Source organism: Eublepharis macularius, chromosome 8 (assembly GCF_028583425.1).
Source record: "Eublepharis macularius isolate TG4126 chromosome 8, MPM_Emac_v1.0, whole genome shotgun sequence".
Taxonomy (NCBI): domain Eukaryota; kingdom Metazoa; phylum Chordata; class Lepidosauria; order Squamata; family Eublepharidae; genus Eublepharis; species Eublepharis macularius.
The window spans coordinates 12,046,180-12,063,889 of NC_072797.1; the positions used below are offsets into that span (position 1 = coordinate 12,046,180).

Here is a 17,710-nt window from a genome sequence, read left to right on the forward strand (position 1 = left end):
ATGTGACCATTTTCGCTGAAGGCAATTTAAACTTTTTTTTAAAAAAAACCCTTGTCCCAGCTGACCCAAAGTGACGTCATTGTGCGGTCCTGAGTTCCACCACCTCTTTTCCCAGAAAAAACCCTGTTTGTATGTATATAAATATTTCAGATAAAGAAATAAAAACATACACTTGTTCTTGGGACAGCAAAGGTGCTTATATCAGCCCTGCCTTGCTTAAAAATGCATTGGATGTTGTCTCAAGGTGCTAAGCTTTTCTTCTTTAAAGGCCTTTCCAGGTAATATCATAGAAGGAAAGGGTGCTCACTAATGCCTCGGCTGCTGCGCCCAGTTGGTGTTCCACTAATGCATCCAGTCCTGGGAGATAACATTTTCCCTGCGCTTGAGTTGCTAGGGGAAAAATGATTTTAATCCCGGCCAGCATTCCTATTGCTGCATGGCGTTGCTTAGGTGCTGGCTACAAGTTTGTTACAGAACCTTATCTGAAACTAATTATGCTGCTCTTAACACCTTTAAAAATGGTTAGTTGGAGGTTATCTACTGGAGATAAACTTCCCTTGAAAAAAGAGCAGATGTTCAGGGTAAGAAAATCCTGGCTTTTGATTGACACCTAAATGATTTCTTTGGGGGCTGAGTTTTTTTCCATAATGAGGTTTGCTAGTTTGTAGCCTTTATGATTTTTTTTTGTTTTAGGATGCTCTGAGCTGTAACAACGGGAAGGCAAGGAGGAAATATTTAAATAATAGCACAGGCATTGCTCTGAGCAGGAAGGAATCAAAGGGAACTTTTTTTGTTGACATTCTAAGATCAGAGTCAAGATGCTTTATTTCCCACTCCTAGGTACTGGGAAAACACTGCTGGCCAAGGCGGTTGCCACCGAATGCAATACAACCTTCTTCAACATCTCTGCTTCTACCATCGTTAGCAAATGGAGGGGTGATTCAGAAAAGCTGGTCAGGGTAGGAATTGTTCTCATGTTGCTCTTACCTTAGCAGCGTTTAGCAGTAGCTGGCAGATAATTTTCGAATAAAGTAGTTGAAGGCAGGGGCTGGCTGCCTTTGGCCTTTAATAGCCTAATTTATTTCTGCTTGCATGGGTTCCCGCCCCCCCCTCCAGTCTAAAGATGGTAAGGAAGAAGTACTTGCAGGCTTTAGTAAGATTAAAGCAATATTGTAAAGTTTCCAGAGACACATCCCTACAAATCAAACACCACAGAGAACAACGGACAAGAATCTGGTATTCTGTCCACTGTAACAATGGTTAGGATCCAACTAGTGTGGTGTAATGGTTAGAGTGTTAGACTAGGATCTGGGAGACCCGGGTTTGAATCCCCATTCTGCCAGGGAAGCCTGCCTGGGTGCTCTTGGGCCAGTCAGTAAGAACAACAACAACACGCTTCTAGACAGATTAGTGCCCCACTCAGAGTGGTGAACAAAGTCTGTGTTATTACTCTCCCCTCCATGCAGCTGGGGAGCTGGAGCTAGAGAAGTGGCTTCCCCAAGGTCACCTGCAGAGTTCCTGGCAGTAGAGGGAGTCGAACCAGCTGAGTGCTGACTCACAGCCCAACCACTTAACCACTAAGCTACATCAGTCACTCGCTCTCAGTCCACCCTATCTCACAGGGTTGTTTTTGAGAAGATAAACGGAGGAGAGCTATAGAATCTTAGAGTTGGATGGTATCTCCAGGGTCATCTAGTCCCACCCCCTGCAAAATGCAGGAAATTCACAACTACTTCCCCCTACACCCTCCAGTAACCCCTGCTCTCACGATCTGCTTAGGATCACAAAATCAGCATTGTTGGCAGATGGCCCTCTAGCCTCTGCTTAAAAGCCTCCACAGATGGAGAGCCCACCACCTCCCGAGGAAGCCTGTTCCACTGAGGGACCACTCTGTCAGGAAGTTCTTTCTAATGTTTAGCCAAAATTGTGTTGAAAGCTGCTTTGGGTCCTCATTGGAGTGAAAAGCAGAGCATCGATCAATCAATCAACTAATCTTTACATTTGCAAACCTGGAGAAGCACCTGAAGGTATTGCTAACTTTTTTTAAAAAGCAGGTGTTATAGGTTGTAGGCAGAATAGGGAGTGAGGTGCATGTAAGCGGCACAGAGGATGTGAGCCTAGGGCGACTCCTAAAGGCGCTGCCCTCCGCTCCTTTGTATCCGTCATAGGGCTGCTGGGATGCTTTGTGTGTAGGGGTGGGTGTGGGCTGTCAGCACTGCTTATCTATAGGGTTAAATCCACACTAATGTTTCTGCAGGCACAAGGATTTCCACCCACAGAGCACAGTTTTTCTGCCTTCCCCCTCCTGCAGCAGCACAAAATGCCCTTGTTGAAATTTTGTTCCCGGGCAGTCCCCTCTCCCCTCCTCCAAGAAGAGGATTTCAGGGCGGGGGCATTTTGTGGGAGGCAGGGAAATGGTGCTTACTGGGGTTGCCAGTCTCCCTTGACTCCCCCGGCGGGAGCCTGGGAGCCTGGCACTTACCCTGCTTTGTCCTGTTTTTTTTTCTTTGTGTGCATGAAATGCGCATGCGTGCTTCTGGCTTGTGTGATGACATCATCACGTGGGTCAATGGTGGCCAGCCGTGCAGGGCAAAGAGTGCTCCCCTTTGCTCCCCCAGTGGCATAATTCTGCCCAAAACGAGCCCATTGTGGGGCACTGCGGGGCGCAATTGGGGCTACTGTGGCTATGGGAGCGTGCCACACCGCCGGGGGGGCACCCTGGAGAGTGTCCCCCCACCAGCCAAGTAAGTGGACGTGGGGGAGGGAATGGTGGGAGCAGAGGATCCCCTGCCCAGGCAGCCCTAGTGCTTACTGGTTGGAAATCCTTATGCCCCAAGAACTGTCTGATATGGATTCAAGTCATAGTGCACAGTTATTCTGAAACATCCTATCCTATCCTATCCAAAAAGATGAAATGCTGGGAGGAAATAAATTTTCTCAGTTAAAGAACAATTTCTGCAGAAACAGAATAATATCCCACAGAATAACACTCCCTCCCACCTGCATTTAAAAAGCCAATAAAAGGCTGACATAAAAGCAGTAATCTACGTTTTGATTTTGAACATTTTAGTCTCACCAACTTTGTTTTAAATTGATATCAGCTTAAAAATTGTTTTAAAATGTACAAACGTAGCAAGAATAAAAAGAAGGCAAATGTTTTAATCTCTGTTGCTGCTTTGGGATTTGTCCAGAATCCCTTCCTGGAATCCTTTTCTTCTATCCTATTATTCTCCATGTACTTGGGTAGGATTTAGGAGAAAAGATTTAAACCATAAAGACAGGATTATTTGTATGTATTGCTCTTTCTCTCCTCTCTTCTAAGCCGTACAAATTTAAGAAATGATTTCTATTCCCATGCCAAGACATATATTTCAAAAAAATTCCCAAATATTCTTGTGGCATGTGCTCTGTTTTTCCCCTCAAGTTTCAGAATTTAGCAACTGCATCTGCCAAAGTCCACTGCAGAAAACAAAATGCACAGCACAGAAATAAAACTTTTATCCACATAACAACACCAAGTAGCATATCAGAGTGGGATTGCGTTACAGGGCAGAATTGGAGATACTTCTGCTGGGCTCCAGCTAAATCAAAAGAGACTTCTTTCCCAAACATTTTGGAAACCTTGCTTGTTCAGCATAACTGTCTGACTTCCAGTCCATCTTGTTTACCTAAATCAGAGAGCCACTCACAATTGTTTGACTGATTGACAGCTCGGTCAGTTGAGGAAGATGCTTCCTTGGGCTTGCATGAGCTACTTCAAGAAGCGCATAGCAATGGTAGATTTGGACAGCAGTCTTATTATAGCTTCCTTTTAGGCGTGTTTGCACAATGTGCAGAGCTTGATGCGTTTGCTGTTCAATAACAAAGGGCTGAGTCTCGAGAGAAGTTCTTCAGGATAGCCCTTACTGAAATGAACAGATGCTGTATCTGAGCAGAAAGCTCTACCTTGTGGCAGAGGGCTATACCTTGCCTCCAGAAGGGCCCAGATTCATTCTCCACCATCTACAGTGAAAAGGACAAGAGGCAGGTCAGCATAGTGTTTAAGAATGTCACAGCAGGATTTTCAAGACCAAGGTTCAAAGGCTGACACTGCTGCAAAACTCATTTATGTGACCCTGAGCCAGTTGCGTACTCTCAGCCTAGCCTACCTCACTGGGTGGTTGTGAGAATAAAACAGGAATGGGTGGACTATGTACACTGCCTTGAGTTGGGATTAAAGGGTACGAGAATTGACGAGGCTGGTAAAGACCCTGGTCTCATCCTTTGAAGAGTCCCTGCCATGTGGCATAGACAACTCTGGGATGTACAGATGGTTGGTGTGGATCAGTAGAAGGTGCCTCCACACAGGGCTTTTTTTCAGCTGGAACGCGGTGGAACGGAGTTCCGGAACCTCTTGAAAATGGTCACATGGCTGGTGGTCCCGCCCCCTGATCTCCAGACAGAGGGGAGTTTAGATTGCGCGCTGCTGAGCGGTGCGGAGGGCAATCTAAACTCCCCTCTGTCTGGAGATCAGGGGGCGGGGCCACCAGCCATGTGACCATTTTCTCCAAGAGCAACCCACTGAGTTCCACCACCTCTTTTCCCAGAAAAAAGCCCTGCCTCCATATATTCAGGTGGCCACTTTGTCTGGCCGCATGGCCTTCCCCTGCTTCATAAGAGAGAAACCCCACATACAGCCCGATGATTCACTTTGTCCCTCTCTGGGCTCTCTCTCTCTCCAAACAGGTGCTCTTTGAACTGGCCCGCTACCACGCTCCCTCCACCATCTTCTTGGATGAACTGGAGTCGGTCATGAGTCAACGAGGCATCTCGCCAGGGTAAAAGAGCTCCTGGCAGTATTTTGCTGATTCATCACCTGTAAGGGAATCCTCTTGTCCCGTGGACCTTGGGTAGAATTGCAGCAGGAGCAGGATTGAGCCACGGAAGAATGTTCTTTTGGTCTTTTCCTAAGTCTCACTTTCCCTTCATGAAACACGTTCTAAGTTTCAGTCAAACTAGCAGGCTTACTATCAGCATCAGGGCTTTTTTTCAGCTGGAATGTGGTGGAATGGAGTTCCGGAACCTCTTGAAAATGGTCACACGGCTGGTGGCCCCGCCCCCTGATCTCCAGACAGAGGGGAGTTTAGATTGCCCTTCGTACCGTGGCGTGGAGGGCAATCTCAACTCCCCTCTGTCTGGAGATCAGGGGGGCGGGGCCACCAGCCATGTGACCATTTTCTCCAAGGGGAACCCACTGAATTCCACCACCTCTTTTCCCAGAAAAAAAGCCCTGATCAGCATTGTGCGTTGGATGTCCAGCATTCAGCAACCTGCCCAAGTCTGAATGGGAGACTGCCTGAACAACTAGTCGCTGAGATTTTCTGGATTTCAGTCCAATGGCACCTTTGAGAACAACAAGATTTTCAGGGTGGAAGCTTTTGAGAGTCAGGGCTCCCTTCTCCACAGGAAATGGAATACATCACAGGGAAATCTCACTCTGAGGTGAGCAGTCCCTGTACTTCTTAATAGTAAAGCACAACCGGGATCACTTGCTTCATAAGGAGATAGCCTAGAAATGTATTACATTTCCTCTGGAGATGTTATAAATGTGCCCTCCTCATCCCAGTTTGCACTGCCCTTGACCACAGAACTTGCTATAATGGCGACTCAAACTCTGTCATTATCTGGAGTCAGCTTGGAAATTGCTAATGGGGCTTGTGGCCGGACTCTGCAGGCTGCTGGCCGAACCTCTTGCGATGTGCAGCCCGAGAAGCTTTTCTGGGGTTGTATGTCATCGCCCCCGCCCTTGAAGACCAGGATGGAGCCTGTAAAAGAGATGAATAAAGGGGGCCAAAATAATGAAAGGAGGGGCAGAGGGGTTGGCTGGGAAAGAGGTGGTAGGCATTGAGGAACAGACAGCTGAAGTGGCGCACAGCCTTCAGCCAGCACGGCAGAGTACGGCAAGTTTGCCGCGGGGCCTGCTGTGCAGATGAAATAGACAAAAATCAAATACCTGGTAGACTGGAAAGCCATTGAGAGCTGTGGCTGTTTCTCCTTTTAACCGTACCCCTGTCTGGAGGTCCTGTCTCCAAGTCGGTGCTCTCAAGTTTGCGCCTGAGGGTTTTTCTACGCTCATAAAAGCACACACAGCAGGCGATTTGATCAGCCTCAACTAAGAACAGGCAGCAGAAGCAAATGGAATACTCTTAGTGACGTATTCAGAGTGAGGCTGAGGCTCTCCTTGTCTGGCTCAGTGGGTGACCGTATACTCTGCCCCTAGGATGGGACCAATGACATGCCAAAGTCCAGGTCACAATCGCCATTAGGCAGGGTTCATGGAGTGCCTGTCCTGCAGGCCACCCCACTGGTTCCCCTTCTAAGAAAGTATGCAGGTTTGGCCTCCGCTAGGTATGGAGCATCCCGGCTGGTTGTACCCAGCCCTATGGCATCTAAATAGCTTGGGGTTGGACCCTTTTTATGGACAGAGTTTCTGTTCTTTTAATGGCAGCCCAACCATGCCAGAAATAAATACGGTAAAATCTTTGTCCTGTCACTGAGATGAGAAAAGCTTCACTTGTTGATTTCTGCCTGTTAGACAGCTTTTGTTGGGTGGAGGCTCCCTGTTTTTAAACCCAGAAGGATCTGGGTTGTTTTATTTTTCTGGGAGGTTTCCTTTGCTGATGCAGAGGAGTTAGCCGTGTTGGTCTGTGGTAGCAAAATCAAAAAGAGTCCAGTAGCACCTTTAAGACTAACCAATTTTATTGTAGCATAAGCTTTCGAGAATCAAGTTCTCTTCGTCAGATGCATGGTACAGAAACTGGTACGATTCATCTGTTTCTGTACCATGTTCTCTTCGTCAGATGCATGGTACAGAAACTGGTCAAATATAGAAGAGGAGGGGGGAGGAGGGGAGGAGAGAGAAGATGCAGTTAGGGGGGGAGGGGGAGGGTGCAACCAAAACATTCCTTTGCTAGTAAATGTAAACATCTCCTTTTGGTGTGGAGATCAGTTGGCTTGTGTGAGGCTTCAAAGGAGTTTGCCGTGTTAGTTTGTAGCAGCAAAACAGCTAGACCATCCAATTCCAATGCAGTATAAGCCTTCGATAACCACAGCTCTCCCCGTCCTCCCTCTCCCCCCCTAATTGCATCTTCTCTCTCCTCCCCTCCTCCCCCTTCCTTTGCTGATGGGAAGGCACACAGCATGCAGGAGGCTCCATGTTCAGTCCCTGGCAGCTCCAACTTTAAAAAGATCTTGCGCAGCAGCTATTGGGGAGGACAGTTCTCTGCCCGAGACTTCGGAGATATGCGGAATGGGAGCTGCACACAGATGTCTTCTCGGGCCACTCCCATTTGTTACACGAATGTATGAAACTCTTTTGGACCAGACCCTTGGCCCACCAGTCCAGTCTTGTCTGCTCTTTCTCATTTCTACTCCCTGAGATGTTTCTTCAGCGGAGCTGCCGGGGACTGGGCTGGCAGCCTTGTGCAAGGGAAAGCGTAGCCTCTACCACTAACTCAAGAGAGTTTTCCAGTGGGATGGGCTATAGCGTGGCACCGCACGCAGGATCATATTGGGTGATAATCATGCCACGCTCCAGTCGTCCACTTTGCCTTGTTCTCATGAGCACTCCTGCATCCCACCACTAAACTGTGGCCCATTTCTGTTGTGCATAACGACACAATGCAACATGATCCTGCCGAAGGCGCCTTCCTACCAAACGCCAGCTCTGGTGTTTGCTCAGCGCTTTGGCACTAATCTGTGTCTGCGGAGATAAAACTAAAAATGGACATTTTCTTTCATTCTCTGACTCTTGAGCGTGGGTTCATTGTAGAATTAATATCCTGAAGTTAATCATCCTGAAGTTGAGACATAATGCTTTGGGTTTTAGCTAATGGAACTTAATCATGTTTGGAAGCGGGGTGGGTGGGGGAGAGGAACATCAAAACCTGCACTCGGGTTTCAACTTCTGCCCTCATCTCTGTCCAAATAAGGCTCCCTCTCTCATATGCAGCAAGAGAATAATGTTTCCCCTCCCCTCCCCTCTTGGTAGTGGCGAACACGAAGGAAGCTTGCGGATGAAAACAGAATTACTGGTGCAGATGGATGGCTTGGCCCGATCGGATGATCTCGTCTTTGTTTTAGCGGCTTCCAACCTGCCATGGTAAGAGATCTGGAGAGTCCGTTTTGAATACATTTGCGTGAGCCTCTAAACTCCGATAAAGATTTTGACTTAGACGGGGAGCGGCGAAAGCCTTGATGTTTGGTTAAAGCCTTTAAAGATTAATTTGGAGCGTTTTACTTTTTTGCTTCTGCTCTTCTTGTTGTTTGAGCTGCAGGAGCGCCTAATCCTCCGTAAAGTCAACAGATGCCACCAGGAGCCAGCTGCGAATATTTAAAAAGGGAGTATTTGACTTGATAGCCCCGTTATTTACTATGCTTAAGCTAAAGAAGGGCTTCTGCTAGGGACTCTTAGGTACTTAAAACCATCCCGGGGGCTCAGAAAAGATATGTTCTATAAATAGGAAGGTTGGCTTTTATTGGTATTAAAAGGTGACTTTTAAAAGTTTGAGGATAAAACCCTTCAGTTTTGTTTTAATATCATGTCTGTCTAGAGAAATAAACGGCCCATGGAGGGGGGAATAACCCACTGAGAATCTTCAAGCATTTTATGGGGAAACAATAAGGGAAGGAGACCACTGGGCATTTCTGCCTGTTCCACTCCAGCTCTAGACCGAAGGCCGGTTTATTGACTTCCTTACGGGATTTAAGCCTCTTCTCAAAGATTTCATAGGTACATGGAGCTGCTCGCTGAGCCAAAAAGCCCATCGGCTGTTTGTAGTGGTCTAGCAGGGGCTTGACTCTCCTCTTGCCCTGGACTGCACGGATTGAGAGGTGGCGAAGCCCCCATCGGGCCACAATGCACGGCTGGTAGGCTGCATTTGGCTGGGTTAGGGTTAGGTACGATGCTCCATTGCAATACAAGATGCGCAAAGCCATGTGGGACAGTACGAAGTTCTCCCTGTAGAGTTAGATTGGTGTTGCCTATGAGAGGCTGTGGCTCGGTGGTAGACCATCTGAGCATGCAGAAGGTCCCAGGTTCAATCCCCAGCATCTCCCGCTGAAAGGGCCAGGTTGCAGGTGAGGATGTGAAAGACCTCTGCTTGAAGAGCTGCTGCCAGCCTGAGTAGAGAATACTGACCTTGGTGGAGTGATGACCTGAGTCACTATAAGAGAGCTGCATCAGTGTGTGCATGTGCCGTCGTCCCTTGCTGTCACAGTCGTCAAGCTATAAATTGGTATGATAAAGCCCTGATTTCCCCATATTTCCAGCACATCCAGGGCTCAAGATCTCCCTCCTTTTCTTGCAGTGGGATTGTGGCGCATGCTTTGTGAAACTATGAGCCCGGAGCATGTTTAAGCCTAACAACTGGAGCAGCTCTTTTTCCTTCTGTAGTGACTAGCTGATCAGACAACAGTCTGGGAGAACAGGTTTCACATCCTTGCACTGCCCATGAAGCTTGCTGAGTGACCTGGGGCTAGTCACGTGCTCTCTGCCTAACCTACCTCACAGCGTTGTTGTGAGGACGCAATGGGAAAAGAAGGCCATCCTGAGCTCTCTGGAGGAAGGAGAAAACTGTGCCAGACTGTTAGGCTTCCCTTCTCTCTCCAGGGAACTGGACTGCGCCATGTTGCGCAGGCTGGAGAAGAGGATCCTGGTCGATCTCCCAAACAAAGAGGCGAGGGAGGCAATGGTCCAGCACTGGCTTCCTCCCGTCAGCAACACCGGAGGAGTGGAGCTGAGGACGGACTTAGACTACACCTTACTCAGCCAGGTGAGGTGGAAGCAAAGAAGCAACGGCTGCGCCTCCCAGACAGCGCTGCCTCTTGCTTTAGTTTTGCTTCCTGGTAACTGGTGTCTGTTGTTTTTCTGAGCAGCTGTCAGTCCCATCCCAGGTGGTTCCACGTTCTTGTGGCTAGAATCCAGAGTGTTAAGGCTCCTTAGGTGGGCTTGTGGTCCAGTAGCAAAGTGGTTGCTCAGGGATGAAGGGTCTACCTGTATCTCTTTTGCTAAGTGTTGGTGAGTTCAATGAAATTTCATGCAAATAAGCATGCATGTAGGCTACAGCATGTCTTATTTTCTTGGATGCCCAATGCCAGCTGGCAGTATAGCCATGCTCTGTGATTGAAGTATCAATGGCATTTTTGATTACTGTCCATATACCATGCCAGGACCCAGCTGAGAGCCTGCTGGAAAATCTCTTAATCACTGTTCTGACTTCTTCGCAGCATGAGCCGCATGTAATGGACAATAAATTAAGAGAAAATGGCTGTCCAGCTGAAATGTTTTAAGTGGGATGAACGACAAGTGAGGGGCAGGAGACCAGGGCAGATAAGGGCAATGCAGGGGTGGAGTTGTTGGCAGAGTGCCTATGCAGCAGTCAGGATGCTGAACCGATTAAGAGTAACAAAAACCTTATTGATAGAACAAACCAAATGGATAGGAAAGAGATGAAAATAATCTAGCTGCCTTGCTGAGAGAGAGAGAGAAGTTTTAGAAGAAAGCCTACGAATAGCATTCTGCAGACTGACAAAAAAATCCCCTTTAGAAAGAAGGCACCCTACAGTCCTGTCTAGCTAGAGCTTGCTGCCACCGTCAGGATCTTTTTCTTTTCTTCTTTGTATACAAGATGTGTACTCCAGCAGGGTTTCCCTTCCTTCTCTTGGGCAGGATTAAGAGGAGAAAATGGGGAGAACTCATTTCTCGATGAATATCCCAGAAGCAGTGGGAAAGAACAAGAGTCCAGTTACACACCTATAAGGCTAACAAAATTAGTGGTAGGGTATGAGCTTTCGTGAGCCACAGCCCACTTTTTCCAATGTGGCTCTGAAGGTTCATGAAAGCTCATACCCTACCACTAATTTTGTTAGTCTAATAGGTGTGTGACTGGACTCTTGCTCTTTTCCACTGCTACAGACAGACTAACACGGGTAACCCATCTTGATCTATGCCAGAAGCAGGCACTGTACTTTTTTTAAAACCACGTCTTCCCTGTTAAGCCAAATTATTTTCTTGACTGCCTCATAAATTCCTGTGGCATTCTGAAAATTTAAAAAATGAGCCTCTTTATTGTTAAGTATTTGCTTTAAAACTATCATCAGTGGAAGTGTCTAGAGATGGGAGTTGTTTTTTTTTTTTCTATCCTGACTCCATACTAGGAAATGGAAGGCTATTCCGGCTCTGATGTCAAGCTGGTCTGCAAGGAAGCGGCCATGCGCCCCGTGAGGAAGATCTTCAGCGCACTAGAAAACCATCAGCCAGGTACAGTAATGCTCAGTGTTCATGTAGACCTGGCCTCTGGCTGGGCTGGGTAGGGCTTCAGGCAGGGCTTGGGGATTGAGTGGGCTGGTAAATCTATTCCGGGGCAAGTGACTGATGGCGCAGTTTTGGCACACCAGCAGGTGGCAACGTTGTTTCCTTATGGGTTTCCACCGCCACACAGGTGGAGTCTTGAGCAGGTCACACATCCATTTTGTTAAAGAGGACAGTCATAGTAAAGTCTGAATTTTTTGGTCATGGCTCTGCTCTGCTTTTCTTTAGACAGCGGGCATTTACCCACAATCCATTTGGACACCGTCACAACGGAAGACTTCCTGGATGTGATCACTCACACCAAGCCCTCGGCGAAGAATTTAAGTGAAAAATACGCCGCCTGGCAAAGAGAATTTGAGTCTGTCTGAGCTGGATTTGGACTCCGGAAGCCTCGTCGGAGGCTTCAGCCACCCAGAAAGGAAGACTCTCTGGCGAAGTTCAGCTGCCAAGAGGCCGGAGACTCCCATTAACATGATGTTTGAAAGCAAAGCACACTGGGAAAATGGAACAGGCCCACCCATTCTCAGGGATTCGTTTTTGATAATAACCAAGGAATGCTGCTCGTTGTGCTTGACAGAACCTCTGGCTGCTGTTTTTTTAAAAAATGCAAGAAAAGCATTTTTTCCCACCTAAATTCAGCTGTTAATATTTCATCTAGACACCATCAAGGACCCAACTTGGGCTAGGAATTCTCAACAGGTGTTGCCCCCATTACAAAAATACTACACATCTCTCGGTGGTGGGGGTCGGGGGGCAGTGGTAGGCAAGCTGTTTTGCAGGCTATACTACACTAACCAGAAGTGACAGGTGCATTGCAGGACTTGTCAGAGGGATTCTTGTATTAAACCAGTAGACTTCAAGCAGAACTGACATCATGAAGAATAAACTTCTTGGTTCTTTTTCCGGAGTGTACTTGGCAATCTTATTTAGCCGAGAGACTGCTATTGTTTTTGCACTCCTTGATGGGCTTCTGCAGAATTCAAGGCAGACTTCTCCGACGTTATTTTCCTTCTGAAGAAAGACTGCTGAGTCTTACAGCCAAACTAGATGGAACTAGAAAAGCACTGGTAGAAGGGGCTTTTTTGATCTGGACCACCACCTGCATAGAATGGATTAAGCGCCCCTCCCAAATTCTAAGCCTCTATGGCTGCACTAAGCACCAAGCACAGGGCAAAAGTGTCACTTTATATATTTTGTTTCATAGGGCCAAGGGGGCTCTGAATTTGTTTGGAATGGGAAAGAGGGTATGCAACCTTTTCCTTGCAGGTGGTTTTCCTGTTTGAAATTGCCTCCTTCACCCAGGGCTTTCCTTTCCATAGGGGAACGAATACTAAAGACTACACATCTCCCATTAGCAACGTTGGGGTGACAGTTTTTTATTAAGAAGATGGCCCATGCAGAATAGGTTAAGAGCCTACTGACCCCCACGGCTGCTCTGATTGAATTCAGAGCTGCCCCTACCTCTCCACTTACAGCTGTGGGAAAGGAAAAACACAAACTGCCCGGAGACGGACATATCCACGTAGCTCCTTCATCACATGTGATATGGCCCTTGAGGATATGCCCAGAACTGCACTCACACCATGTTTCATGATCTCTTGTGAACCCTAAATAAGCTATGCATGCATCTTGCGATGAGTGAAACTTCTGATGCCTTGCTGTAAAAAAAGGGAAATGATTTTTGACTGACAACATTTTGCCTTAATGTTTCAAGGTTGTGTGTGTGTGTGTGTGTGTGTGTGTTAAATCACTGATTGCACTGCAGTTCAAGATAATCCTGACTGAGCTTGTAAATCTAGGCATAGTTATTTGGGAGACAGGCCCACTGAACTCTGTGGGACATACTTCTGAGTAGACACAGATAGGATCAGGACGAGACACATCCCATTGAAAGCAATGAGGCTTAAGTCGGTCACAGCTCATTCATTGATGTGGCCTTAATTTTAGGCTTAACCCAGCCAATATTTTATTAGAGCTGAATACGTATGGTCAAAACAACACCCAACCTTTTCTGGAAAAAAATATTTCACATTTTATACTTCAAAGTGTTTGGATAAAGTTAAGCACCACTTTATAGTTTCTCATTCAATAGGTGAGATTTAAATGTGTGGTTAATTCTTACTTGGAAATCAACGGTGCTCAACTCTGGCTGGAGCATTGTCTTTGTTTGTAAGATCATTTCTGATCTGCGTTCCTAATTCTTGTGTAGCTCAGCTGGGCCGCCTGATAACCCTTTCGGAAAAGCTGTCATTCATTAACAAGCTCTCACTTCCAGCGAAGCCAGCATGCCAACTGCAGTCTAATAGTTTAATACTCGGGAGCTCTGTAAAGCAATCATAAAGGGCTTCCATTCTTACAGTTCTACAGAAGGACCAGAAAAAGCCATTTACCGTCATTACAAAACTTAGCTCATTTTGGTGCTGTTAACACGTAGAGTAAGGATGGGGCATTAAAGCAGGGAATTTGTCCCTGTGGTTACCCACAGATGGTCCCCCTTTGTGTTCGAAAATAAGGAGGGGACACATCACTGGCCCGCACCAAACCTATGAAACCCGACAACTGTCACGTTAATAGGACCCTCGTGAAGTCTAACTTCAGAACTGTATGGTCTGTAAGCCATTAGAGATCAGTTATTTGTTTCTGAGCCGTTCCTGTTAATAACATCACCTAATTAAAACATCTGTAAAACCCGGATTGTTTTTAATTTTACATAAACTTTGAGAAACAATCATCTTCTTTCTTAACGGGCTGGCAGAAAACTCAACCAGAACTATCGCTAGGATTAGAAATAGAAAATTGCTATTTAAGATTCAGAGCAGCTGTATTTAAACTGGATCCAGAGGAAGACGGATTGTTTTCCTGGTAAACCGTCTATAAAAAAACAATTGCTGTTTTATGACGGACTTCCACTGAGCCATGCAATTCTCCCCCCCTCCCCATGAAATTTGATGAGGGGGCTTTTAAAAACCATTAACATGGACAGAACACGTGCAAAACACAGATTAGCATTGTCTACTCTGACCACCAGTGGCTCTTCAGGATCTCAGAGGCCACTGAAATCACAATCTGCTCCATTGAACTGGAGACTTGGGGGACTGAGCTTAGAACCTGCGTTGCAGAGCAGATGCTCTACTGCTGAGACAAGCCCCCAAATGCCAAAACCTGGTAGAAACAAAGTGACTGCTGCTGCTTTAGGGAACTATCCATATACAAGTTTGGTATAGCCATCCCTTCGGTACAGGTGGGACAAAACAGGGTTGCGCTTGCCTGTAACTTGTCTATTGAGGGCTTTTGTGCAGGCACTGCAGCCCGGTTCTAAAGCTAAAATTCCTCGGGCGGGGGCGAAGTCTGCTCTTTCCCAGAGATCACAGAAGACTGAAAATGAACATTAATAGCATAGTGGTTGGGCTGCAAATCAGCACTTTCTTGGTTTGAATCCTGCTACTGCTGTGAGCTCAGCGGGTGGCTTTGGGTAAGCTGCTCCTCAGCTACAGCAGTACTGTGAGCATAATAATGTTCTGAGCGGGGCACTAATCTGGCCGGAAGGGCAGTAGATAAGTACAGTTAAGAGAGCTGCTGTAGCATAGCGGCTAAGTGGTTAGGCTGTGAATCAGCTCTCTGCTGGTTCGACTCCCACTACTGCCGTGAGCTCAGCAGGTGGCCTTGGATAAGCCACTCCTCTCAGCCCCAGCTCCCCAGCTGAATTGTAGGGATAATAACAACACTGACTTTGTTCATCACTCTGAGTGGCGCACTAATCTGTCTAGAAGAGCGGTTATAAATGCATTTATTATTGGGAATTTCCTGTGAGTGTGTGGATACTTCACTGTGATCAAAAAGATCTGGATAAAACATCCTGGGATTCTGAACACATATAAAGCTGCCTTACATTCCATCAGACTCTTGGCCCATCAAGGTCAGTATTATCTAAGTGGTTCTCCAGGGCGTCAAGGCAAGGGTCCTTCGTATCATCTACTATCTGATCCTGGAGCTGGAAATGTGGGGGATTGAACCGGGGGCCTTCTGCATGAGAAGCAGATGCTCTACCGCTGAGCCATGCCCCCCCTCCTGTTTTCTATAACAAGATTGAACGATGGTTGTTGTGGGTTTTCCGGGCTGTATTGCCGTGGTCTTGGCATTGTAGTTCCTGACGTTTCGCCAGCAGCTGTGGCTGGCATCTTCAGAGGTGTAGCACCAAAAGACAGAGATCTCTCAGTGTCACAGTGTGGAAAAGCTGTAGGTCATTTGTATCTACTCAGGAGGGGTGGGGTTGAGCTGAGTCATCCTGTAAGAGTTTCCCAGGGTGTGGAATGCTAATGGCAGGAGGCTTCACTGTATCCTGAGGAGGTTCTTTTGCATATGGATTGGTACTTGATGTGCTAATCCATATGCAAAAGAACCTCCTCAGGATACAGTGAAGCCTTCTGCCATTAACATTCCACACCCTGGGAAACTCTTACAGAATGACTCAGCTCAACCCCACCCCTCCTGAGTAGATACAAATGACCTACAGCTTTTCCACACTGTGACACTGAGAGATCTCTGTCTTTTGGTGCTACACCTCTGAAGATGCCAGCCACAGCTGCTGGCGAAACGTCAGGAACTACAATGCCAAGACCACGGCAATACAGCCCGGAAAACCCACAACAACCATCGTTCTCCGGCCGTGAAAGCCTTCGACAAGATTGAATGATTTTGCATAACATCACCAGGAAGTTTCACATCAAACTCAGCACGCTGTAATTGAGGAACCGAAACATAAAGCGAATTCTTTCTGTGGATCAGATTAGTGGGTTATCCCAGAGGACTGGCTCTCTGGCTAGTTATGTCAACATTTATTTCGCTAGTTTATTCCTTGCCCAGTAGATGCCTTTCCCCATATAGATCCCCTGCCTTGCTCCTATTCTTCTGATGTGGCAGAATCTTGAGGTCATCCACGTGGCTGTTAAGAGCGCAGGGCTCGCTTTGTGCAACCCTGACCTTTATTTTCCAGAATCTGGGCACAGACTTGGAACGCAAAAGGAAGTGTTCCTGAGCAGGTGCAGAGGGCCTTCCCTACCCTGAGTGAACCAACACATAGCAAGGTTTCGGCTTTTGAGCACAGAACAGCAGTTTTTAAAGACAGACTCAAACTCTGAGATCTCTGTTGACAGGATTGCTAAAGTCACTTGGAGGCTGGGTTGGAGAGCTAACTCAATTGCCTTCAAGATCCTGCCAGATCCCACAACTTCTTCCTTTGAACACATGAAGCTGTCTTATACTGAATCAGACCCTGGGCCCATCGGACTGTTTGGCAGCAGCTCTCAGTTAGAGGTCTTTCATATCACCTGAGCCTTTTACCAGAGCCAGTGTGGTGTAGTGGTTAGAGTGTTGGACTAGGACCTGGGAGATCCAGGTTCAAATCTCCACTCAGCCATGGTTGCCAGTCACACACACACACACACATGCAGCCTAACCTACCTCACAGGCTTGTTGTGAAAATAAGAGAAGAAAATGATATAAGCCACCTTTGGGTATCCATAGGTGAGAAAGGGATATAAATGAAGTAATTTTTTAAAAAGTAGATTAGAAAAAATATCTGGAGATGCCAGGGATTGAACCAGGGACCTTCTGCATATCAAGTAAATGTTCTGCCACTGAGCCACAGTTCCTCCTCTATCCCTGTATTTGTTTTAAAAGGCATCTAGACCAATCCATGATGGATTATCAATACCTATTAACCTTGATAACTAAATAGAACTTTTGTGGCTAAATAGGGTCTCCTTCATTTGCCAGCCTGCACATGGGCGAAATCAACAGCAGCCCATACATGGGCTTTCTCTGTGGTGGCCCCTACCCTGTGGAACGGCCTGCCTGAGGAAGTCAGAAGAGCCCCCACTCTCCCAGCTTTCCATAAACAATGCAAATCCAAATTATTCAAAAAGGCTTTTTACTCAGATAGGAGGGTGGTATTGTAGGAAGGGGGTCTCAGATGCTTTGCCAATGAGTTACGGACCATAGACTTTACCACTATGTTGCCTTACATATTATCTGTTGCTTTGAATATGTGCTTATATACTACCTTTGCTTCATGTTGTCTAAATGTTAGTCACAGAATTGCTTATAGATGTAGAGGAGTTAGCAGTGTTAGTCTGTGGTAGCAAAATCAAAAAGAGTCCAGTAGCACCTTTAAGACTAACCAATTTTATTGTAGCATAAGCTTTCGAGAACTTGATTCTCGAAAGCTTATGCTACAATAAAATTGGTTAGTCTTAAAGGTGCTACTGGACTCTCCTTGAGAATTGCTTATGTTCTGTTTCAACATTTCTTCAGCTCTGTACTGGATCCTTGCTAATGCCATGTCTTTGTAAACTTGTATTT

At 46.7% G+C, this 17,710-nt stretch overlaps 1 protein-coding gene across 1 annotated transcript in view; it reads left to right on the forward strand.

Annotated features, from left to right (window-relative positions):
- KATNAL2 (katanin catalytic subunit A1 like 2) overlaps positions 1-12,122 on the forward strand; it is a 36,180-nt gene extending 24,058 nt beyond the window's left edge. Inside the window, exons 11-16 of the mRNA XM_054987110.1 lie at positions 841-959; positions 4,726-4,817; positions 8,030-8,140; positions 9,650-9,812; positions 11,197-11,299; positions 11,579-12,122. Coding sequence (XP_054843085.1) covers positions 841-959; positions 4,726-4,817; positions 8,030-8,140; positions 9,650-9,812; positions 11,197-11,299; positions 11,579-11,718 — 728 coding nt within the window. The 3' untranslated portion in view covers positions 11,719-12,122. The remainder of the gene's footprint in view (positions 1-840; positions 960-4,725; positions 4,818-8,029; positions 8,141-9,649; positions 9,813-11,196; positions 11,300-11,578) is intronic.
- Positions 12,123-17,710: the final 5,588 nt, after the last annotated feature.